General features: G+C 41.8%; 1 protein-coding gene across 1 annotated transcript in view; it reads left to right on the top strand.

The window, feature by feature from the left end:
* The window catches only part of IPO5 (importin 5), a 411,785-nt gene that overhangs the window by 360,005 nt on the left and 25,706 nt on the right, over positions 1 to 26,074 (top strand). The window contains exons 18-19 of the mRNA XM_053705479.1: positions 3,239 to 3,350; positions 3,443 to 3,498. Coding sequence (XP_053561454.1) covers positions 3,239 to 3,350; positions 3,443 to 3,498 — 168 coding nt within the window. The remainder of the gene's footprint in view (positions 1 to 3,238; positions 3,351 to 3,442; positions 3,499 to 26,074) is intronic.

Raw genomic sequence — 26,074 nt, 5'->3', positions numbered from 1 at the left:
ATCATGAAAGTTTATTTTGGCCTAGACTGTCCCTTTAATATCCTTAAATCCCAATGTTCGACTATCTCTTAGATCACCATTGTATTGTTCTAGGGGCCTCTTTCGTTGGTCCAACCTGGACTGTGATCACAACAGATGCGAGTCTTTCAGGTTGGGGAGCTGTTTGGGGATCTCTGACAGCACAAGGGGTTTGGAAATCTCAAGAGGCGAGATTATTAATAAATATTTTGGAACTCCGTGCGATTCTCAGGGCTCTTCAGTTTTGGCCTCTATTGAAGAGAGAACCGTTCACTTGTTTTCAGACAGACAATATCACTTGTTTTCAGACAGACAATATCACAACTGTGTCATATGTCAATCATCAGGGTGGGACTCAGTCCTCAAGCTATGAAAGAAGTATCTCGGATACTTGTTTGGGCGGAATCCAGCTCCTGTCTAATTTCTGCGGTTCATATCCCAGGTATAGACAATTGGGAAGCGGATTAGCTGCCAGTACCCAAAATGGCACCAAATAGTGATAGGGGGGGGGGCGGCTCAGGGAGGTTGGGTGCTATGGGGGAATCCTACACAGCAGTAAATATGCTGGAAAAAATGTAAAAAAAAAATTAAGATAGCTTTTATTTTAGTACTGGCAGACTTTCTGCCAGTACTTAAGATGGCGGGGACAATTGTGGGGTGGGGGAGGGAAGATAACTGTTTGGGAGGGATCAGGGGGTGGGATGTGTCAGGTGGGAGGCTGATCTCTACACTAAAGCTAAAATTAACAAGCTACCTAATTAACCCCTTCACTGCTGGCCATAATACACGTGTGATGCGCAGCGGCATTTTGCCGCCTTGTAATTACCAAAAAGCAACTCCAAAGCCTTATATGTCTGCTATTTCTGAACAAAGGGGATCCCAGAGAAGCATTTACAACCATGTGTGCCAAGATGGGCCTTGATCAATACTTGAGGTTGTCTACTACACTAAAGCTAAAATTAACCCTAGAAGTTCCCTACAGTCTCCCTAATTAACCCCTTCACTGCTGTGCATAATACACGTGTGGTGCGCAGTGGTATTTAGCGGCCTTCTAATTACCAAAAAGCAACGCCACATCCATATATGTCTGCTATTTTTGAACAAAGGGGATACCAGAGAAGCATTTACAACCATATATGCCATAATTGCACAAGTTGTTTGTAAATAATTTCAGTGACAAACCTAAAGTTTGTGAAAAAATTTGTGAAAAAGTGAACAATTTTTTTTTATTTGATCGCATTTGGCGGTGAAATGGTGGCATGAAATATACCAAAATGGGCCTAGATCAATACTTTGGGATGTCTTCTAAAAATATATATATACACGTCAAGGGATATTCATGAATTCCTGAAAGATATCAGTGTTCCAATATAACTAGCGCTAATTTTGAAAAAAAGTGGTTTGGAAATAGCAAAGTGCTACTTGTACTTATTGCCCTATAACTTGCAAAAAAAGCAAATATCATGTAAACATTGGGTATTTTCAAACTCAGGACAAAATTTAGAAACTATTTAGCATGGGTGTTTTTTGGTGGTTATAGATGTGTAACAGATTTTGGGGTCAAAGTTAGAAAAAGTGTGTTTTTTTTCCTCATATTTTATATTTTTTTTATAGTAAATTATAAGATATGATGAAAATAATGGTATCTTTAGAAAGTCCATTTAATGGCGAGAAAAACGGTATATAATGTGTACAATAAATGAGTAAGAAGAAAATTACAGCTAAACACAAACACCGCAGAAATGTAAAAATAGCCCTGGTCCTTAAGGGAAAGAAATTGAAAAATGGCCTTGTCCTTAAGGGGTTAAACTACTTTTTTTTGGAAAGTGTTGTTCCTTTTGGCTCTCTCTTCTGCTAGAAGAGTTTCTGAATTATCTGCTCTCTTGTGAATCTCCTTTTCTGATTTTTCATCAGGATAAGGCAGTTTTGTGGACTTCATTTAAATTCTTACCTAAGGTTGTGAATTCTAACAACATTAATAGAGAAATTGTTGTCCCTTCCTTGTGTCCTAATCCTAAGAATTTTTTTGAGAGATCTTCACATTCTTAGGCTGTGGCGAGAGCTGTGAAATATTTATGTTGAAGCTACTAAAGATTTCAGGAAGACTTCTAGTCTATTTGTTATCTTTTCTGGTGCCAGGAAAGGTCAGAAGGCTTCTGCCGTTTCTTTGACATCGTGGTTAAAACTTTTGATTCATCAAGCTTATTTGGAGTCGTGTACAACCCCGCCTCAGAGAATTGTAGTTCATTCTACTAGATCAGTTTCCACTTCTTGGGCTTTTAAGAATGAAGCTTCAGTTGATCAGATTTGCAAAGCAGCAACTTGGTCTTCTTTGCATACATTTACTAAATTCTACCATTTTGATGTATTTGCTTCTTCGGAAGCAGTCTTTGGTAGAAAAGTTCTTCAGGCAGCTGTTTCAGTTTGATTCTTTTGCTTATGATTTCAGTTTTTCCTTTTGTTTCTGAGAATAAACTTATGTTTTGGTTGTGGATTTATTTTTTTTCCAGCGAAATTACTGTTTTCATTTTATCCCTCCCCCTCTAGTGACTTTTGCGTGGAGTTCCACTTCTTGGGTATTGCTATCCCATACGTCACTAGCTCATGGACTCTTGCCAATTACATGAAAGAAAACCTTATTTATGTAAGAACTTACCTGATAACTTCATTTCTTTCATATTGGCAAGAGTCCATGAGGCCCACCCTTTTTTTGGTGGTTATAATTTTTTTGTATAAAGCACAATTATTTCCAAATTCTTTAGTTGATGCTTTTTACTCCTTTCTTATCACCCCACTACTTGGCTATTCATTAAACTGAATTGTGGGTGTGGTGAGGGGTGTATTTATAGGCATTTTGAGGTTTGGGAAACTTTGCCCCTCCTGGTAGGAATATATATCCCATACGTCACTAGCTCATGGACTCTTGCCAATATGAAAGAAATGAATTTATCAGGTAAGTTCTTACATAAATTATGTTTTTTCCACTACAATGCCTATTTAAAAATACAGGTCGGTTTTTAAAGTCCTTTTATGCAGTTAAAAACACACATTAGATCCAATCTTTACTTATATATTGCCAGAGTGGGATTGAAAATAAAAATAAATCTTTGAAACCTCTGTCAGTATGCTGCATTATATATATATATATATATATATATATATATATATATATATATATATATATATATATATTTTATTTTTATTTTTATTTTTTTTGCAGTGCATTGAAGTAATGGGAGATGGATGTTTAAACAATGAGCACTTTGAAGAACTTGGAGGAATAATGAAAAGTAAACTAGAAGAGCACTTTAAGAACCAGGAGCTGAGGCAAGGTAAAAATCTGAATTGCAAACCACAGTGGAGTCTATGTATTGACTGTACTGGCCGCATTCTTCAATTGACTTTGTAAAATTGTATTTCTTAGTTAAAAGACAAGATGAAGACTATGATGAACAAGTTGAGGAGTCGTTACAGGATGAGGTGTGTAATTTAGCTTGAGTCTTACTCTGTTCTTGTACACATGCTTGTGCGCAAGTTATTTACACTCATTGGAATTTGAAGTTTATACATTGTGTAATATAAGTATTGCTGCAGTAAATTGTTTTGTCCTGTACCACTAAAAAACATAAATTATGCTTACCAGATAATTTAATTTCCTTCTGTATAAGAAAAGTTCACGGCTTCATTCCTTACTGTTGGGAAATACTGAACATCGGCACCAGGAGGAGGCAAAGACACCAGAGCCAAAGGCATAAATACCTCTCTCACTTCCCCCATCCCCCAGTCATTCTGCAGAGGGAACAAGGAACAGTAGGAGAAATATCAGGGTATAAAAGTTGCCAGAAGAAAAATATAATTTAGGGGGCCGCCCATCGGAGAACACAGACGGGGGGCCATGGACTCTCCTTATAGAGAAGGAAATGAAATTATCTAGCAAGCATAATTTTTTTTCCTTGTTAATATAAGGAATCTCCACGGCGTCATTCCTTTCTGTTGGGAAACTTATACCCAAGCTCTAGAGGACACTGAATGATAACGGGAGGGATAAAAAGAGAGGCGTACCTTAATCTGAGGGCACCACAGCCTGCAAAATCTTTTTCCCGAAGGCTGCTTCAGCTGAAGCAAAAACTTTAAACTTGTAAAATTTTGAAAAAGTATGTAAGGAGGACCAGACAGCCGCCTTACAAATCTGATCCATAGAGGCCTCGTTCTTAAAGGCCCAAGAGGAAGCCAGTGCTGTAGTAGAATAAGCCGTAATTCTCTGAGCTTTATGTCCTGCTGTCTCATAAGCCAAGCGGATAACACTCCTTAACCAAAAAGATAAAGTCGAAGAGAACTTCTGACCCTTACACTTCCCAGAATAGGCAACAAACAAGGAAGAACTTTTTCTAAAATCCTTAGTAGCCTGAAGATAAAACTTAAAGGCACGGACCACGTTCAAATTATTAAGCAATCGTTTCTTCGAAGGAGGATTAGGACACACAGAAGGAACCACAATCTCTTGATTGTTGTTGCGGTCTGACACGACCTTGGGGAGAAACCCTAACTTAGTACGTAAGACAGGAAAGTTTTCTTCTGTGAAAAGCACACTGGTCTAAAAGAGGCTGCTTCCGGGTGGTAAATCGCCATAGAACAAGCCACTGAGCTGTTGTTCGTTCCTGGTAGAGCGCTTCTCTCTTTGTATGCAAATTATTATGACCCTGGGGAAGTCTCCCTATGGGTGATGGGGGAAACCAGACGTGGACTCCTTGCCCAGTGTGCTTAGAGGAATGTGGCTGCACCTCACTGACGAGGCCCATAGGAGGCCGAAACGATCGTCTGGGGTTGTCATGTTCCTTGTTCAGAGGAGAATTGCCTGGTATTTCGGGGCTGGACTGACCTTACTTGGCGGGATCAGACTGATATACTTCAGGAAAGTTTTCTTCTGTGAAAAGCACACTGGTCTAAAAGAGGCTGCTTCCGGGTGGTAAATCGCCATAGAACAAGCCACTGAGCTGTTGTTCGTTCCTGGTAGAGCGCTTCTCTCTTTGTATGCAAATTATTATGACCCTGGGGAAGTCTCCCTATGGGTGATGGGGGAAACCAGACGTGGACTCCTTGCCCAGTGTGCTTAGAGGAATGTGGCTGCACCTCACTGACGAGGCCCATAGGAGGCCGAAACGATCGTCTGGGGTTGTCATGTTCCTTGTTCAGAGGAGAATTGCCTGGTATTTCGGGGCTGGACTGACCTTACTTGGCGGGATCAGACTGATATACTTCAGGAAAGTTTTCTTCTGTGAAAAGCACACTGGTCTAAAAGAGGTTGCTTCCGGGTGGTAAATCGCCATAGAACAAGCCACTGAGCTGTTGTTCGTTCCTGGTAGAGCGCTTCTCTCTTTGTATGCAAATTATTATGACCCTGGGGAAGTCTCCCTATGGGTGATGGGGGAAACCAGACGTGGACTCCTTGCCCAGTGTGCTTAGAGGAATGTGGCTGCACCTCACTGACGAGGCCCATAGGAGGCCGAAACGATCGTCTGGGGTTGTCATGTTCCTTGTTCAGAGGAGAATTGCCTGGTATTTCGGGGCTGGACTGACCTTACTTGGCGGGATCAGACTGATATACTTCAGGAAAGTTTTCTTCTGTGAAAAGCACACTGGTCTAAAAGAGGCTGCTTCCGGGTGGTAAATCGCCATAGAACAAGCCACTGAGCTGTTGTTCGTTCCTGGTAGAGCGCTTCTCTCTTTGTATGCAAATTAGTACGTAAGACAGCCTTATCAAAATGGAACACCAGATTAGGAGGCTCACATTGCAAAGCGGCAATCTCAAACTCTACGCGCAGAAGCAATAGCCAGTAGAAAAAGAACCTTCCAGGACAACAACTTAAAGGTTTTGCAACAGGCTCCATTTGAGCCTATGCATGAAATTGACAGTAAGAACCAGATTCAGACTTCAACAAGGAGCCAAAGATCTGAACACAGGTCTGATCCTAATCAGAGCCTTAACAAAAGACTGAACAATTGGAAGCTCCGAGAGCCTCTTGTGCAGTAAAACAGACAAGGCCGAAATCTCCAGTCCATCCTTGAGAAATCTCCAGTCCATCCTTGAGAAACAATAGAATCCTGGCAACCTTAAAGGGACACTGAACCCAAATTTTTTCTTTCGAGATTCAGTTAGAGCATGAAATTTTAAGCAACTTTCTAATTTCAAATTTTCTTTATTCTCTTGGTATCTTTATTTGAAATGCAAGAATGTAAGTTTATGTGCCGGCCCATTTTTGGTGAACAACCTGGGTTGTCCTTGCTGATTGGTGGATAAATTCATCCACCAATAAAAGTGCTTCCAGAGTTCTGAACCAAGAAAAAAGCTTAGATGCCTTCTTTTTTAACTAACGATAGCAAGAGAACGAAGAAAATTTGATAATAGGAGTTAATTAGAAAGTTGCTTTAAAATTGCATGCTCTATCTGAATCACAAAATATAAAATTTGGGTTCAGTTTCCCTTTAACCTTATGCCAGGGGAATCCATGCTCTTCACACCAGAATAAGTTCTTTTCTCCACACCTTTATGATAGATGCGACGAGTAACCGGCTTATGAGCTTGAATGAGAGTATCAGTAATCCTCTCAGGAGACCCTCTCTTGGCAAGGACTAAGCGTTCAATCTCCAGTCAGCCTCAGAGAATCTATATTTCTTTCATGTAATTAGCAAGAGTCCATGAGCTAGTGGCGTATGGGATATACATTCCTACCAGGAGGGGCAAAGTTTCCCAAACCTCAAAATGCCTATAAATACACCCCTCACCACACCCACAATTCAGTTTTACAAACTTTGCCTCCTATGGAGGTGGTGAAGTAAGTTTGTGCTAGATTCTACGTTGATATGCGCTCCGCAGCAAGTTGGAGCCCGGTTTTCCTCTCAGCGTGCAGTGAATGTCAGAGGGATGTGAGGAGAGTATTGCCTATTTGAATGCAGTGATCTCCTTCTACGGGGTCTATTTCATAGGTTCTCTGTTATCGGTCGTAGAGATTCATCTCTTACCTCCCTTTTCAGATCGACGATATACTCTTATTTATATACCATTACCTCTGCTGATTCTCGTTTCAGTACTGGTTTGGCTTTCTACAAACATGTAGATGAGTGTCCTGGGGTAAGTAAATCTTATTTTCTGTGACACTCTAAGCTATGGTTGGGCACTTTGTTTATAAAGTTCTAAATATATGTATTCAAACATTTATTTGCCTTGACTCAGAATGTTCAACATTCCTTATTTTCAGACAGTCAGTTTCATATTTGGGATAATGCATTTGAATTAATAATTTTTTCTTACCTTCAAAAATTTGACTCTTTTTTTTCTCTGTGGGCTGTTAGGCTCGCGGGGGCTGAAAATGCTTCATTTTATTGCGTCATTCTTGGCGCTGACTTTTTTGGCGCAAAAAATCTTTTCCGTTTCCGGCGTCATACGTGTCGCCGGAAGTTGCGTCATTTTTTGACGTTATTTTGCGCCAAAAATGTCGGCGTCTCAGCTGGTAGGGGGCAGGTTACGTTTTTTCAAAGAAATTTGGTTCAATTCTGTTCACAATCTTTGGATTCAGAACATTGTTTCAGAAGGGTACAGAATTGGTTTCAAGATGAGACCTCCTGCAAAGAGATTTTTTCTTTCCCGTGTCCCAGTAAATCCAGTGAAAGCTCAAGCATTTCTGAATTGTGTTTCAGATCTAGAGTTGGCTGGAGTAATTATGCCAGTTCCAGTTCCGGAACAGGGGATGGGGTTTTATTCAAATCTCTTCATTGTACCAAAGAAGGAGAATTCCTTCAGACCAGTTCTGGATCTAAAAATATTGAATCATTATGTAAGGATACCTACGTTCAAAATGGTAACTGTAAGGACTATCTTGCCTTTTGTTCAGCAAGGGCATTATATGTCCACAATAGATTTACAGGATGCATATCTGCATATTCCGATTCATCCAGATCATTATCAGTTCCTGAGATTCTCTTTTCTGGACAAGCATTACCAGTTTGTGGCTCTGCCGTTTGGCCTAGCTACAGCTCCAAGAATTTTTACAAAGGTTCTCGGTGCCCTTCTGTCTGTAATCAGAGAACAGGGTATTGTGGTATTTCCTTATTTGGACGATATCTTGGTACTTGCTCAGTCTTTACATTTAGCAGAATCTCATACGAATCGACTTGTGTTGTTTCTTCAAGATCATGGTTGGAGGATCAATTTACCAAAAAGTTCATTGATTCCTCAGACAAGGGTGACCTTTCTGGGTTTCCAGATAGATTCAGTGTCCATGACTCTGTCTTTAACAGACAAGAGACGTCTAAAATTGATTTCAGCTTGTCGAAACCTTCAGTCACAATCATTCCCTTCGGTAGCCTTATGCATGGAAATTCTAGGTCTTATGACTGCTGCATCGGACGCAATCCCCTTTGCTTGTTTTCACATGCGACCTCTTCAGCTCTGTATGCTGAATCAATGGTGCAAGGATTACACAAAGATATCTCAAATAATATCTTTAAAACCGATTGTACGACACTCTCTAACGTGGTGGACAGATCACCATCGTTTAATTCAGGGGGCTTCTTTTGTGCTTCCGACCTGGACTGTAATTTCAACAGATGCAAGTCTCACGGGTTGTGGAGCTGTGTGGGGATCTCTGACGGCACAAGGAGTTTGGGAATCTCAGGAGGTGAGATTACCGATCAATATTTCTTTCATGTAATTAGCAAGAGTCCATGAGCTAGTGAGGTATGGTATATACATTCCTACCAGGAGGGGCAAAGTTTCCCAAACCTTAAAATGCCTATAAATACACCCCTCACCACACCCACAATTCAGTTTTACAAACTTTGCCTCCGATGGAGGTGGTGAAGTAAGTTTGTGCTAGATTCTACGTTGATATGCGCTCCGCAGCAAGTTGGAGCCCGGTTTTCCTCTCAGCGTGCAGTGAATGTCAGAGGGATGTGAGGAGAGTATTGCCTATTTGAATGCAGTGATCTCCTTCTACGGGGTCTATTTCATAGGTTCTCTGTTATCGGTCGTAGAGATTCATCTCTTACCTCCCTTTTCAGATCGACGATATACTCTTATATATACCATTACCTCTGCTGATTCTCGTTTCAGTACTGGTTTGGCTTTCTACAAACATGTAGATGAGTGTCCTGGGGTAAGTAAATCTTATTTTCTGTGACACTCTAAGCTATGGTTGGGCACTTTGTTTATAAAGTTCTAAATATATGTATTCAAACATTTATTTGCCTTGACTCAGAATGTTCAACTTTCCTTATTTTTCAGACAGTCAGTTTCATATTTGGGATAATGCATTTGAATTAATCATTTTTTCTTACCTTCAAAAATTTGACTCTTTTTTTCCTGTGGGCTGTTAGGCTCGCGGGGGCTGAAAATGCTTCATTTTATTGCGTCATTTTTGGCGCAAAAATTCTTTTCCGTTTCCGGCGTCATACGTGTCGCCGGAAGTTGCGTCATTTTTTGACGTTATTTTGCGCCAAAAATGTCGGCGTTCCGGATGTGGCGTCATTTTTGGCGCCAAATAATGTGGGCGTCTTATTTGGCGCTAAAAAATAAGGGCGTCGCTTTTGTCTCCACATTATTTAAGTCTTATTTTTTCAGTGCTTCTGGTTGCTAGAAGCTTGTTCTTTGGCATTTTTTCCCATTCCTGAAACTGTCATTTAAGGAATTTGATCAATTTTGCTTTATGTGTTGTTTTTTCTCTTACATATTGCAAGATGTCTCACGTTGCATCTGAGTCAGAAGATACTACAGGAAAATCGCTGTCTACTGCTGGAGCTACCAAGCTAAGTGTATCTGCTATAATTTTTGGTATCTGTTTCTCCAGCTGTTGTTTGTATTGCATGTCATGACAAACTTATTAATGCAGATAAAATTTCCTTTAGTACTGTTACATTACCTGTTGCTGTTCCGTCAACATCTAATTTTCAGAGTGTTCCTGATAAACATAAGAGATTTTATTTTTTAAATCCATTAAGAAGGCTATGTCTGTTATTTCTCCTTCTAGTTTACATAAAAGTCTTTTAAAACTTCTCTTTTTTCAGATGAATTTTTAAATGAACATCATCATTCTGATACTGATAATGGTTCTTCTGGTTCAGAGGTTTCTGTCTCAGAGGTTGATGCTGATAAATCTTTGTATTTGTTCAAGATGGAATTTATTCGTTCTTTATTTAAAGAAGTATTAATTGCATTAGAAATAGAGGATTCTGGTCCTCTTGATTCTAAATCTAAACGTTTAAATAAGGTTTTTAAATCTCCTGTAGTTATTCCAGAAGTGTTTAATCTCCCTGATGCTATTTCTGAAGTAATTTCCAGGGAATGGAATAATTTGGGTAATTCTTTTACTCCTTCTAAACGTTTAAGCAATTATATCCTGTGCCATCTGACAGATTAGAGTTTTTTTGGGACAAAATCCCTAAGGTTATGGGGCTGTCTCTACTCCTGCTAAATGTGCTACTATTCCTACGGCAGATAGTTATTCATTTAAGGATCCTTTAGATAGCAAAATTGAATCCTTTCTAAGAAAAGCTTACTTATGTTCAGGTAATCTTCTTAGACTTGCTATATTTTTAGCGGATGTTGCTGCAGCTTCAACTTTTTGGTTAGAAGCTTTAGCGCAACAAGTAACAGATCATAATTTTATAGCATTATTATTATTCTATAACATGCTAATAATTTTATTGGTGATACCATCTTTTGATATCATTAGAGTTGATGTCAGGTATATGTCTCTAGCTATTTTAGCTAGAAAAGCTTTATGGATTAAACTTGGAATACTGATATGTCTTCTAAGTCAACTTTGCTTTCCCTTTCTTTCCAGGGTAATAAATTATTATTTCAACTGTTTCTGGAAGGAAGGGAACTTTTTTTCCCAAAGGATAAAAAATCTAAGGTAAATTTAGGTCTAATAATCATTTCGTTCCTTTCCTCACAATAAGGAACAAAAGCCTGATCCTTCATTCTCAGGAGCGGTATCAGTTTGGAAACTATTTCCAGTTTGGAATATATCCAAGCCTTTTAGAAAACCTATAGCCAGCTCCTAAGTACCCATGAAGGTGCGGACCTTATTCCAGCTCAGCTGGTATGGGGCAGATTACGTTTTCTTCAAAGAAATTTTGATCAATTCCGTTCTCAATTTCTGGTTTCAGAACATTGTTTCAGAAAGGTACAGAATTGGCTTCAGTTAAGGCCTCCTGCTAAGAGATTTTTTTCTTTCCCGTGTCCCAGTTAACACAGCAAAGGCTCAGCATTTCTGAAATGTGTTTCAGATCTAGAGTTGGCTGGAGTAATTATGCCAGTTCCAGTTCTGGAACAGGGGCTGGGGTTTTATTTTATCTCTTCATTGTACCAAAGAAGGTCAATTCCTTCAGACCAGTTCCGGATCTATCAATATTGAATCGTTATGTAAGGATACCAACATTCAAGATGGTTACTGTAGGTCTATCCTGCCTTTTGTTTAGCAAGGGCATTATATGTCTACAATAGATTTACAGGATGTGTATCTACATATTCCGATTCATCCAGATCACTTTTAGTGTCTGAGATTCTCTTTTTAGACGAGCATTACCAGTTTTGTGGCTCTACCGTTTGGCCTAGCCTCAGTTCCAAGAATTTTTTTCAAAGGTTCTCGGTGCCCTTCTTTCTGTAATCAGAGAACAGGGTTTTTTGGTATTTCCTTATTGGACAATATCTGGGTACTTGCTCAGTCTTCTCATTTTCGAAGAATCTCATACGAATCGACTTGTGTTGTTTCTTCAAGTTCATGGTTGGAGGATCAATTTACCAATCAGTTCATTGATTCCTCAGACAAGTGTAACCTTTTTAGGTTTCTAGAATAGATTCAGTGTCTATGACTCTGTCCTTGTCAGACAAGAGAAGTTTAACATTGATATCAGCTTGTCAAAACCTTCAGTCACAATCATTCCCTTTGGTAGCCTTATGCATGGAAATTTTAGGTCTTAGGACTGCCGCATCAGATGCGATCTCCTTTGCTCGTTTTCACATGCGACCTCTTCAGCTCTGTATGCTGAACCAATGGTGCAGGGATTACTCAAAGATATCTCAATTAATACTTTAAACCGATTATACGACACTCTCTGACATGGTGGGCAGATCACCATCGTTTAGTTCAGGGGGCTTCTTTGTTCTTCCGACCTGGACTATAATCTCAACAGATGCAAGTCTTACAGGTTGGGGAGCTGTGTGGGGGTATCTGACGGCACAAGGGGTTTGGGAATCTCAGGAGGTGAGATTTCCGATCAATATTTTGGAACTCCGTGCAATTTCAGAGCTCTTCAGTCTTGGCCTCTTCTGAAGAGAGAGTTGTTCATTTGTTTTCAGATAGACAATGTCACAACTGTGGCATACATCAATCATCAAGGAGGGACTCTCAGTCCTCTGGCTATGAAAGAAGTATCTCGAATTTTGGTTTGGGCGGAATCCAGCTCCTGTCTAATCTCTGCGGTTCATATCCCAGGTATGGACAATTGGAAAGCGGATTATCTCAGTCGCCAAACGTTGCACCTGGGCGAATGGTCTTCACCCAGAGGTATTTCCTCAGATTGTTCAAATGTGGGAACTCTCAGAAATAGATCTGATGGCTTCTCATCTAAACAAGAAACTTCCCTGGTATCTGTCCGGATCCAGGGATCCTCGGGCGGAGGCAGTGGATGCATTATCTCTTCCTTACAAGTGTCATCCTGCCTATATCTTTCCGCCTCTAGTTCTTCTTCCAAGGGTATTCTCTAATATTCTAAAGGAATGCTCGTTTGTCCTGCTGGTAGCTCCAGCATGGCCTCACAGGTTTTGGTATGCGGATCTTGTCTGGATGGCCTCTTGCCAGCTGTGGACTCTTCCGTTAAGACCAGTCTTTCTGTCTCAAGGTTCTTTTTTCCATCAGGATCTCAAAACCTTAATTTTAAGGTGTGGAGTTTGAACGCTTGATCCTTGGTCAAAGAGGTTTCTCTGACTCTGTGATTGATACTATGTGACAGGCTCGTAAATCTGTATCTAGAGAGATATATTATAGAGTCTGGAAGACTTATATTTCTTCAGGATGGTTTAGATAAAGGTTTGTCCTCAAGTTTCTTGAAAGACAAATCTCTGCTCTTTCTGTTCTTTTTCACAGAAGGATTGCTAATCTTCCTGATATTCATTGTTTTGTACAAGCTTTGGTTCGTATAAAACCTGTCATTAAGTCAATTTCTCTTCTTTGGAGTTTGAATTTGGTTCTGGGGGCTCTTCAAGCTTCTCCTTTTGAACCCATGCATTCTTTGGTCGTTATATTACTTTCTTGGAAAGTTTTGTTTCTTTTGGCCATCTCTTCTGCCAGAAGAGTCTCTGAATTATCTACTCTTTTTTTTGTGAGTCTCCTTTTCTGATTTTGCATCAGGATAAGGCGGTGCTGCAAACTTTTTGAATTTTTTACCTAAGGTTGTGAATTCTAACAACATTAGTAGAGAAATTGTGGTTCCTTCATTATGTCCTAATCCTATGAATTCTAAGGAGAAATCATTGCATTCTTTGGATGCTGTTAGAGCTTTGTAATATTATGTTGAAGCTACTAAGTCTTTCCGAAAGACTTCTAGTCTATTTGTCATCTTTTCCGGTTCTAGAAAAGACCAGAAAGCTTCTGCCATTTCTTTGGCATCTTGGTTGAAATCTTTATTTCATCATGCCTATGTTGAGTCGGGTAACACTCCGCCTCAAAGGATTACAGCTCATTCTACTAGGTCAGTTTCTACTTCCTGGGCGTTTAAGAATGAAGCTTCGGTTGATCAGATTTGCAAAACAGCAACTTGGTCCTCTTTGCATACTTTTTCTAAATTCTACCATTTTGATGTGTTTTCTTCTTCTGAAGCAGTTTTTGGTAGAAACGTACTTCAGGCAGTGGTTTCAGTTTGAATCTTCTGCTTATGTTTTTTCATTCAATTTTATTCTGGGTGTGGATTATTTTCAGCAGGAATTGGCTGTCTTTATTTTATCCCTCCCTCTCTAGTGACTCTTGTGTGGAAATATCCACATCTTGGGTAATCATTATCCCATACGTCACTAGCTCATGGACTCTTGCTAATTACATGAAAGAAAACATAATTTATGTAAGAACTTACCTGATAAATTCATTTCTTTCATATTAGCAAGAGTCCATGAGGCCCGCCCTTTTTTGTGGTGGTTTTGATTTTTTTGTATAAAGCACAATTATTCCAATTCCTTATTTTATATGCTTTCGCACTTTTTTCTTATCACCCCACTTCTTGGCTATTCGTTAAACTGAATTGTGGGTGTGGTGAGGGGTGTATTTATAGGCATTTTAAGGTTTGGGAAACTTTGCCCCTCCTGGTAGGAATGTATATCCCATACGTCACTAGCTCATGGACTCTTGCTAATATGAAAGAAATGAATTTATCAGGTAAGTTCTTACATAAATTATGTTTTTGGAACTTCGTGCAATTTTCAGAGCTCTTCAGTTTTGGCCTCTTCTGAAGAGAGAATCGTTCATTTGTTTTCAGACAGACAATGTCACAACTGTGGCATACATCAATCATCAAGGAGGGACTCACAGTCCTCTGGCTATGAAAGAAGTATCTCGAATTCTGGTTTGGGCGGAATCCAGCTCCTGTCTAATCTCTGCGGTTCATATCCCAGGTATAGACAATTGGGAAGCGGATTATCTCAGTCGCCAAACGTTGCATCCAGGCGAATGGTCTCTTCACCCAGAGGTATTTCTTCAGATTGTTCAAATGTGGGAACTTCCAGAAATAGATCTGATGGCGTCTCATCTAAACTAGAAACTTCCCAGGTATCTGTCCAGATCCCGGAATCCTCAGGCGGAGGCAGTGGATGCATTATCACTTCCTTGGAAGTATCATCCTGCCTATATCTTTCCGCCTCTAGTTCTTCTTCCAAGAGTAATCTCCAAGATTCTGAAGGAATGCTCGTTTGTTCTGCTGGTAGCTCCGGCATGGCCTCACAGGTTTTGGTATGCGGATCTGGTCCGGATGGCCTCTTGCCAACCGTGGACTCTTCCGTTAAGACCAGACCTTCTGTCGCAAGGTCCTTTTTTCCATCAGGATCTGAAATCCTTAAATTTAAAGGTATGGAGATTGAACGCTTGATTCTTGGTCAAAGAGGTTTCTCTGACTCTGTGATTAATACTATGTTACAGGCGCGTAAATCTGTATCTAGAGAGATATATTATAGAGTCTGGAAGACTTATATTTCTTGGTGTCTTTCTCATCATTTTTCTTGGCATTCTTTTAGAATACCGAGAATTTTACAGTTTCTTCAGGATGGTTTAGATAAGGGTTTGTCCGCAAGTTCCTTGAAAGGTCAAATCTCTGCTCTTTCTGTTCTTTTTCACAGAAAGATTGCTATTCTTCCTGATATTCATTGTTTTGTACAAGCTTTGGTTCGTATAAAACCTGTCATTAAGTCAATTTCTCCTCCTTGGAGTTTGAATTTGGTTCTGGGGGCTCTTCAAGCTCCTCTGTTTGAACCTATGCATTCATTGGACATTAAATTACTTTCTTGGAAAGTTTTGTTCCTTTTGGCAATTTCTTCTGCCAGAAGAGTTTCTGAATTATCTGCTCTTTCTTGTGAGTCTCCTTTTCTGATTTTTCATCAGGATAAGGCGGTGTTGCGAACTTCTTTTGATTTTTTTTTTACCATAATTTATGAATTCCAACAACATTAGTAGAGAAATTGTGGTTCCTTCATTATGTCCTAATCCTAAGAATTCTAAGGAGAAATCGTTGCATTCTTTGGATGTTGTTAGAGCTTTGAAATATTATGTTGAAGCTACTAAGTCTTTCCGTAAGACTTCTAGTCTATTTGTTATCTTTTCCGGTTCTAGAAAAGGCCAGAAAGCTTCTGCCATTTCTTTGGCATCTTGGTTGAAATCTTTAATTCATCTTGCCTATGTTGAGTCGGGTAAAACTCCGCCTCAGAGGATTACAGCTCATTCTACTAGGTCAGTTTCTACTTCCTGGGCGTTTAGGAATGAAGCTTCGATTGATCAGATTTGCAAAGCAGCAACTTGGTCCTCTTTGCATACTTTTACTAAATTCTACCATTTTGATGTATTTTCTTCTTCTGAAGCAGTTTTTGGTAGAAAAGTACTTCAGGCAGCGGTTTCAGTTTGAATCTTCTGCTTATGTTTTTCATTAAACTTTATTTTGGGTGTGGATTATTTCTCCAACATAGGTGTGTCCGGTCCACGGCGTCATCCTTACTTGTGGGATATTCTCTTCCCCAACAGGAAATGGCAAAGAGCCCAGCAAAGCTGGTCACATGATCCCTCCTAGGCTCCGCCTACCCCAGTCATTCTCTTTGCCGTTGTACAGGCAACATCTCCACGGAGATGGCTTAGAGTTTTTTAGTGTTTAACTGTAGTTTTTCATTATTCAATCAAGAGTTTGTTATTTTCAAATAGTGCTGGTACGTACTATTTACTCAGAAACAGAAAAGAGATGAAGAATTCTGTTTGTATGAGGAAAATGATTTTAGCAACCGTAACTAAAATCCATGGCTGTTCCACACAGGACTGTTGAGAGCAATTAACTTCAGTTGGGGGAACAGTTTGCAGTCCCTTGCTGCTTGAGGTATGACACATTCTAACAAGACGATGTAATGCTGGAAGCTGTCATTTTCCCTATGGGATCCGGTAAGCCATGTTTATTACGATTGTAAATAAGGGCTTCACAAGGGCTTATTTAAACTGTAGACTTTTTCTGGGCTAAATCGATTGATTATTAACACATATTTAGCCTTGAGGAATCATTTTATCTGGGTATTTTGATATAATAATATCGGCAGGCACTGTTTTAGACACCTTATTCTTTAGGGGCTTTCCCAAAGCATAGGCAGAGTCTCATTTTCGCGCCGGTGTTGCGCACTTGTTTTTGAGAGGCATGGCATGCAGTCGCATGTGAGAGGAGCTCTGATACTTATAAAAGACTTCTGAAGGCGTCATTTGGTATCGTATTCCCCTTTGGGTTTGGTTGGGTCTCAGCAAAGCAGATACCAGGGACTGTAAAGGGGTTTAAAGCTTAAAACGGCTCCGGTTCCGTTATTTTAAGGGTTAAAGCTTCCAAAATTGGTATGCAATATTTTCAAGGCTTTAAGACGCTGTGGTGAAAATTTGGTGAATTTTGAACAATTCCTTCATGTTTTTTCGCAATTGCAGTAATAAAGTGTGTTCAGTTTAAAATTTAAAGTGACAGTAACGGTTTTATTTTAAAACGTTTTTTGTACTTTCTGATCAAGTTTATGCCTGTTTAACATGTCTGAACTACCAGATAGACTGTGTTCTGAATGTGGGGAAGCCAGAATTCCTATTCATTTAAATAAATGTGATTTATGTGATAATGACAATGATGCCCAAGATGATTCCTCAAGTGAGGGGAGTAAGCATGGTACTGCATCATTCCCTCCTTCGTCTACACGAGTCTTGCCCACTCAGGAGGCCCCTAGTACATCTAGCGCGCCAATACTCCTTACTATGCAACAATTAACGGCTGTAATGGATAATTCTGTCAAAAACATTTTAGCCAAAATTAACCCTTGTCAGCGTAAGCGTGGCTGCTCTGTTTTAGTTACTGAAGAGCATGACGACGCTGATATTAATATCTCTGAAGGGCCCCTAACCCAATCTGAGGGGGCCAGGGAGGTTTTGTCTGAGGGAGAAATTACTGATTTAGGGAACATTTCTCAGCAGGCTGAATCTGATGTGATTACATTTAAATTTAAATTGGAACATCTCCGCATTTTGCTTAAGGAGGTATTATCCACTCTGGATGATTGTGAAAATTTAGTCATCCCGGAGAAACTATGTAAAATGGACAAGTTCCTAGAGGTGCCGGGGCTCCCAGAAGCTTTTCCTATACCCAAGCGGGTGGCGGACATTGTTAATAAAGAATGGGAAAGGCCCGGTATTCCTTTCGTCCCTCCCCCCATATTTAAAAAATTGTTTCCTATGGTCGACCCCAGAAAGGACTTATGGCAGTCAGTCCCCAAGGTCGAGGGAGCGGTTTCTACTTTAAACAAACGCACCACTATTCCCATAGAGGATAGTTGTGCTTTCAAAGATCCTATGGATAAAAAATTAGAAGGTTTGCTTAAAAAGATGTTTGTTCAGCAGGGTTACCTTCTACAACCCATTTCATGCATTGTCCCTGTCACTACTGCCGCATATTTCTGGTTTGATGAACTGCTTAAGGTGCTCGATAGTGACTCTCCTCCTTATGAGGAGATTATGGACAGAATCAATGCTCTCAAATTGGCTAATTCTTTCACTCTAGACGCCTCTTTGCAATTGGCTAAGTTAGCGGCTAAGAACTCTGGGTTTGCTATTGTGGCGCGCAGAGCGCTTTGGTTGAAATCTTGGTCGGCTGATGCGTCTTCCAAGAACAAGCTACTAAACATTCCTTTCAAGGGGAAAACGCTGTTTGGTCCTGACTTGAAAGAGATTATCTCTGATATCACTGGGGGTAAGGGCCACGCCCTTCCTCAGGATCGGCCCTTCAAGGCAAAAAATAGACCTAATTTTCGTCCCTTTCGTAAAAACGGACCAGCCCAAGGTGCTACGTCCTCTAAGCAAGAGGGTAATACTTCTCAGGCCAAGCCAGCTTGGAGACCAATGCAAGGCTGGAACAAGGGAAAGCAGGCCAAGAAACCTGCCACTGCTACCAAGACAGCATGAAATATTGGCCCCCGATCCGGGACCGGATCTGGTGGGGGGCAGACTCTCTCTCTTCGCTCAGGCTTGGGCAAGAGATGTTCTGGATCCTTGGGCGCTAGAAATAGTCTCCCAGGGTTATCTTCTGAAATTCAAGGGACTTCCCCCAAGGGGGAGGTTCCACAGGTCGCAGTTGTCTTCAGACCACATAAAAAGACAGGCGTTCTTACATTGTGTAGAAGACCTGTTAAAAATGGGAGTGATTCATCCTGTTCCATTAAGAGAACAAGGGATGGGGTTCTACTCCAATCTGTTCATAGTTCCCAAAAAAGAGGGAACGTTCAGACCAATCCTAGATCTCAAGATCTTAAACAAATTTCTCAAGGTCCCATCGTTCAAGATGGAAACCATTCGAACTATCCTTCCTTCCATCCAGGAAGGTCAATTCATGACCACGGTGGATTTAAAGGATGCGTATCTACATGTTCCTATCCACAAGGAACATCATCGGTTCCTAAGGTTTGCATTCCTGGACAAACATTACCAGTTCGTGGCGCTTCCTTTCGGATTAGCCACTGCTCCAAGGATTTTCACAAAGGTACTAGGGTCCCTTCTAGCGGTGCTAAGACCAAGGGGCATTGCAGTAGTACCTTACCTGGACGACATTCTGATTCAAGCGTCGTCCCTTCCTCAAGCAAAGGCTCACACGGACATTGTCCTGGCCTTTCTCAGATCTCACGGCTGGAAAGTGAACGTGGAAAAGAGTTCTCTATCCCCGTCAACAAGGGTTCCCTTCTTGGGAACAATTATAGACTCCTTAGAAATGAGGATCTTTCTAACAGAGGCCAGAAAAACAAAGCTTCTGGACTCTTGTCGGATACTTCATTCCGTTCCTCTTCCTTCCATAGCTCAGTGCATGGAAGTGATCGGGTTGATGGTGGCGGCGATGGACATAGTTCCTTTTGCGCGCATTCATCTAAGACCATTACAACTGTGCATGCTCAGTCAGTGGAATGGGGACTATACAGACTTGTCTCCGAAGATACAAGTAAATCAGAGAACCAGAGACTCACTCCGTTGGTGGCTGTCCCTGGACAATCTGTCTCAAGGGATGATGTTCCACAGACCAGAGTGGGTCATTGTCACGACCGACGCCAGTCTGATAGGCTGGGGCGCGGTCTGGGGATCCCTGAAAGCTCAGGGTCTTTGGTCTCGGGAAGAATCTCTTCTACCGATAAATATTCTGGAACTGAGAGCGATATTCAATGCTCTCCAGGCCTGGCCCCAGCTTGCGAGGACCAGGTTCATACGGTTTCAATCAGACAACATGACGACTGTTGCGTACATCAACCATCAGGGGGGAACAAGGAGTTCCCTAGCGATGGAAGAAGTAACCAAAATTATTCTTTGGGCGGAGTCTCACTCCTGCCACCTGTCTGCTATCCACATCCCAGGAGTGGAAAATTGGGAAGCGGATTTTCTGAGTCGGCAGACATTGCATCCGGGGGAGTGGGAACTCCATCCGGAAATCTTTGCCCAAGTCACTCACCTGTGGGGCATTCCAGACATGGATCTGATGGCCTCTCGTCAGAACTTCAAAGTTCCTTGCTACGGGGCCAGATCCAGGGATCCCAAGGCGGCTCTAGTGGATGCACTAGTAGCACCTTGGACCTTCAAACTAGCTTATGTGTTCCCGCCATTTCCTCTCATCCCCAGGCTGATAGCCAGGATCAAGCAGGAGAGGGCGTCGGTGATCTTGATAGCTCCTGCGTGGCCACGCAGGACTTGGTATGCAGATCTGGTGAATATGTCATCGGCTCCACCTTGGAAGCTACCTTTGAGACGAGACCTTCTTGTTCAGGGTCCGTTCGAACATCCGAATCTGGTTTCACTCCAGCTGACTGCTTGGAGATTGAACGCTTGATTTTATCGAAGCGAGGATTCTCAGATTCTGTTATCGATACTCTTGTTCAGGCCAGAAAGCCTGTGACTAGAAAGATTTACCATAAAATTTGGAAAAAATATATCTGTTGGTGTGAATCTAAAGGATTCCCTTGGGACAAGGTTAAGATTCCTAGGATTCTATCCTTCCTTCAAGAAGGATTGGAAAAAGGATTATCTGCAAGTTCCCTGAAGGGACAGATTTCTGCCTTGTCGGTATTACTTCACAAAAAGCTGGCAGCTGTGCCAGATGTTCAAGCCTTTGTTCAGGCTCTGGTTAGAATCAAGCCTGTTTACAAACCTTTGACTCCTCCTTGGAGTCTCAATTTAGTTCTTTCAGTTCTTCAGGGGGTTCCGTTTGAACCCTTACATTCCGTTGATATTAAGTTATTATCTTGGAAAGTTTTGTTTTTAGTTGCGATTTCTTCTGCTAGAAGAGTCTCAGAATTATCTGCTCTGCAGTGTTCTCCTCCTTATCTGGTGTTCCATGCAGATAAGGTGGTTTTACGTACTAAACCTGGTTTTCTTCCAAAAGTTGTTTCTAACAAAAACATTAACCAGGAGATTATCGTACCTTCTCTGTGTCCAAAACCAGTTTCAAAGAAGGAACGTTTGTTGCACAATTTGGATGTTGTTCGCGCTCTAAAATTCTATTTAGATGCTACAAAGGATTTTAGACAAACATCTTCCTTGTTTGTTGTTTATTCAGGTAAAAGGAGAGGTCAAAAAGCAACTTCTACCTCTCTCTCTTTTTGGATTAAAAGCATCATCAGATTGGCTTACGAGACTGCCGGACGGCAGCCTCCCGAAAGAATCACAGCTCATTCCACTAGGGCTGTGGCTTCCACATGGGCCTTCAAGAACGAGGCTTCTGTTGATCAGATATGTAGGGCAGCGACTTGGTCTTCACTGCACACTTTTACCAAATTTTACAAGTTTGATACTTTTGCTTCTTCTGAGGCTATTTTTGGGAGAAAGGTTTTGCAAGCCGTGGTGCCTTCCATTTAGGTGACCTGATTTGCTCCCTCCCTTCATCCGTGTCCTAAAGCTTTGGTATTGGTTCCCACAAGTAAGGATGACGCCGTGGACCGGACACACCTATGTTGGAGAAAACAGAATTTATGTTTACCTGATAAATTTCTTTCTCCAACGGTGTGTCCGGTCCACGGCCCGCCCTGGTTTTTTTAATCAGGTCTGATATTTTATTTTCTTTAACTACAGTCACCACGGTACCATATGGTTTCTCCTATGCAAATATTCCTCCTTAACGTCGGTCGAATGACTGGGGTAGGCGGAGCCTAGGAGGGATCATGTGACCAGCTTTGCTGGGCTCTTTGCCATTTCCTGTTGGGGAAGAGAATATCCCACAAGTAAGGATGACGCCGTGGACCGGACACACCGTTGGAGAAAGAAATTTATCAGGTAAACATAAATTCTGTTTTTCAGCAGGAATTGGCTGTTTTTATTTTATCCCTCCCTCTCTAGTGACTCTTGTGTGGAAAGATCCACATCTTGGGTAATCATTATCCCATACGTCACTAGCTCATGGACTCTTGCTAATTACATGAAAGAAAACATAATTTATGTAAGAACTTACCTGATAAATTCATTTCTTTCATATTAGCAAGAGTCCATGAGGCCCGCCCTTTTTTTGTGGTGGTTATGATTTTGTATAAAGCACAATTATTCCAATTCCTTATTTTATATGCTTTTGCACTTTTTTTATCACCCCACTTCTTGGCTATTCGTTAAACTGAATTGTGGGTGTGGTGAGGGGTGTATTTATAGGCATTTTGAGGTTTGGGAAACTTTGCCCCTCCTGGTAGGAATGTATATCCCATACGTCACTAGCTCATGGACTCTTGCTAATATGAAAGAAATGAATTTATCAGGTAAGTTCTTACATAAATTATGTTTTTGATGAACAAAGGGACCTTGTTCCAACTGATCCCTGTGACAAGGTAACCTCTATGGAGGAGGAGATATCCTCACTAGATCTGCGAACCATATCTTTCGCAGCCATGATGGAGCAATCGGTATTAGACGTGGGCCACTACCTGAGGAAGGAGTGGTAACGGGCGAAAAAGGTAGATTAGACTGAACCTCCAAGGAACTGCTAATGCATCTATTGGCTCCGCCTGAGGATCCCTGGACCTCAAACCATATATTAGGTAGCTTGGTATTGAGATGTGACGCCATGAGACCGATCTCCGGCGTCCCCCACATGTTGCATATCTCCGCAAACACTTTGGGATGGAGAGACCATACCCCCGGATGAAAGGATTGTCTGCTGAGAGTCCGCTTCTCAGTTGTCCACACTCAGAATGTGGATTGCTGACAGCGAACAGTTGTGGGCCTCCGCCCACTCCAGAATCCGAGATACTTCCCTCATTGCTAGGGAGCTTCTCGTCCTCTCCCCGCTCGAAGATCCAGAATGTTGATCGGGAGGGAGCGTTCCTCCTGAGACCACAGGCCCTGTGACCCATAACAGCTTCCCATCCTGAGACTCTCGTCCGTAGTCACAATCTCCCAGGATGGTCTTAGAAAGGATGTCCCTTGGGACAGATGATATAGACAGAGCCACCAAGAGAGCGATTCTCTTAATAGATTGCCCTGGACAGCCGATCGAGACAGATCCAAATGATCGTCGTTCCACTGCCTCAGCATGCACAGCTGTAATGGTCTGAGACGGAAACTGGCAAAGGGAATTATGTCCATGCTGGACACCATGAGACCAATTACCTCCATACACTGAGCCACAGATGGCCTTATGGAGGTCCGGAGGGCAAGACATGCCGAAGCTAGCTTGCAACGTGTCTGGTCTGTTAGAAATATCCTCATGGATATTGAATCTATTATAGTACCCAGGAGTTCTACCCTGGTGCTTGGAATAAGAGAACTCTTTTCTAAGTATCTTCCCTCCATGAGATCGAAGAAGAGAGATTATATATACCGAATGGTCCTCCGCTAGACAAAAAGATGGTGCTTGAACCAGAATATCGTCCAAGTAGGGAGCTACTGCTATACCCCGGGTTCTGGCGACGGCCAGGAGAGCCCCTAGAACCTTTGTAAAGATTAGCTAGACCAAACGGAAGTGCAATGAACTGGAAGTGATGATCCAGAAACGCAAACCTTAGAAACTGTAAGTGGTCCCTGTGGATTGGAACGTGAAGGTAGGCATCCTTCAGATCTTTAGTGGTCATGAACTGTCCTTCCTGAACTAGAGGAAGAATGGACCTTATTGTCTCCATCTTGAACAAAGGGACATTTTAGAAACTTGTTTAAGCACTTTAGGTCCAGAATCGGGCAGAAAGTTCACTCTTTGGGAACAGGTTTGAATAGTATCCCAAACCTCTTTCTGCAATAGGAACCGGGACAATGACCCCCTAAGGAGGACAGATCCTGCATGCCCCCCAGAAAGGCTTCTTGAAGACAGGCTTGAGAGGAGAAATCTGCCCTTGGGTGGATGAGATTTGAAACCTATCTTGTATCCCTGAGCTATCACCTCCAGGACCCATGGATCCTGAACCAAGAACCTTAAAACCGCAACAGTGTGCCCCTTACACGATCCAGTGCTGGTTCAGGGACCGCCCGTTCATGCCGACTAGGCTCTCTGCGGGCTTCTTGTTCTGCTTTGATTTATTCCAGGATTGAGCCGGCTTCCAAGTGCTCTTGGTTTGCTCAGGCTTAGAGAAGGACTGCTGATATTGCAACTCTTCAGAACGGAAATTAGATCCTTGTCCTTTAGATTTGTTCTTTTTATCCTGCGGTAGGAAGGACCCTTGCCCCCTGTAACCATGGAGATAATGGAGTCCAGGCCTGGACCGAATAAAATATTTACCATAAAGTGGAGGGAAAGTAGTCCTTCAGCCAGAGCGCCCGACAGGTCTCTACTGAGAAACCAGAAATCTTAGCATTCAGGCGAATAATCTGCATGTTTGCTTCACAGATAAAAGAATTAGCAATTCTCAAGGCTTTAATTCTTTCTTGTATAACATCGAGGGGACCCTCCACCTTGATCAAATCCGCTAAGGAGTCGCACCAGTAGGCCGCAGCTCCAGCACCCGAGGCAACAGCCACTGCAACCGAGGCAACAGCTGCTGCCAGTTGAAATAAGTATCCCGTATGCGGAAACATTTGTCTGAGAAAACTTTCCATCTTCTTATCCATCGGCTCTCTGAATGATGAGCTATCCTCAAGTGGGATAGTAGTACGCTTGGCTAGCGTGGAGATAGCGCCATCCACCTTAGGGACTGAACCCCACAACTCCAGCTGAGAGTCCGGGACCGGGAATCTTTTTTTAAAGGCAGACAAAGGGGAAAAGAAAGATCCAATTATATCCCACTCGTTCTTGATATTCGCCATTTCTTTCATGTAATTAGCAAGAGTCCATGAGCTAGTGACGTATGGGATATACATTCCTACCAGGAGGGGCAAAGTTTCCCAAACCTCAAAATGCCTATAAATACTCCTCACCACACCCACAAATCAGTTTTACAAACTTTGCCTCCCATGGAGGTGGTGAAGTAAGTTTGTGCTAGATTCTACGTTGATATGCGCTCCGCAGCAGGTTGGAGCACGGTTTTCCTCTCGGCGTGCAGTGAATGTCAGAGGGATGTGAAGAGAGTATTGCCTATTTGAATTCAATGATCTCCTTCTACGGGGTCTATTTCATAGGTTCTCTGTTATCAGTCGTAGAGATTCATCTCTTACCTCCCTTTTCAGATCGACGATATACTCTTATATATACCATTACCTCTACTGATTCTCGTTTCAGTACTGGTTTGGCTTTCTACTACATGTAGATGAGTGTCCTGGGGTAAGTAAGTCTTATTTTTGTGACACTCTAAGCCAGTGCTTTCCAAACTGTGTGTCGGGACACACTAGTGTGTTGGCAGCAGTGTGTAGGTGTGTCCCTGCTTCAGCACAATTTTGTTTTTGGTTTCTGACTTTCCGCCTGCCTGCTACGCATATCACATGGTTGACACGTGATTGATACCTAGGGGGACACAGATCATCTTACCCTATTGGCGCCGCTCAGTTGGAACTGAAACTATTACCATTGGCGGCACATTGGCTCCTGACTGCACGTGTAGTCTCCTTAATTAGCTCGTGACTGCATGTGTAGTAAGTGAGGGGGACAGCAGTGTGTTTGCAGTGCGGGCAGTAGTCAATCGGACTCACCGAGCTCTGAGGGCGGCACCTTAAACGCTGAGCTGAAGTCAGTGGGGTTTTTTTTTTTTTGCAGCTAGCTCCCAGTAGTGCATTGCTGCTCCTGATCTTGATATATGGATAGGAAGTGGAAGCTTAAAAATGCTTGATGATGAAATGCGAGTATCTTTATCTAATATTCCACCAAATATTCAGAAATTGTGTTCATCCCATCAACCTCATACATCCCATTAAAATAGTAGGTAGCTATT

Source organism: Bombina bombina, chromosome 3 (assembly GCF_027579735.1).
Source record: "Bombina bombina isolate aBomBom1 chromosome 3, aBomBom1.pri, whole genome shotgun sequence".
In the NCBI taxonomy this organism is placed as follows: domain Eukaryota; kingdom Metazoa; phylum Chordata; class Amphibia; order Anura; family Bombinatoridae; genus Bombina; species Bombina bombina.
The sequence above is the reverse complement of the archived record's forward strand: the minus strand, read 5'-3'. Positions and strand labels throughout refer to the sequence as shown.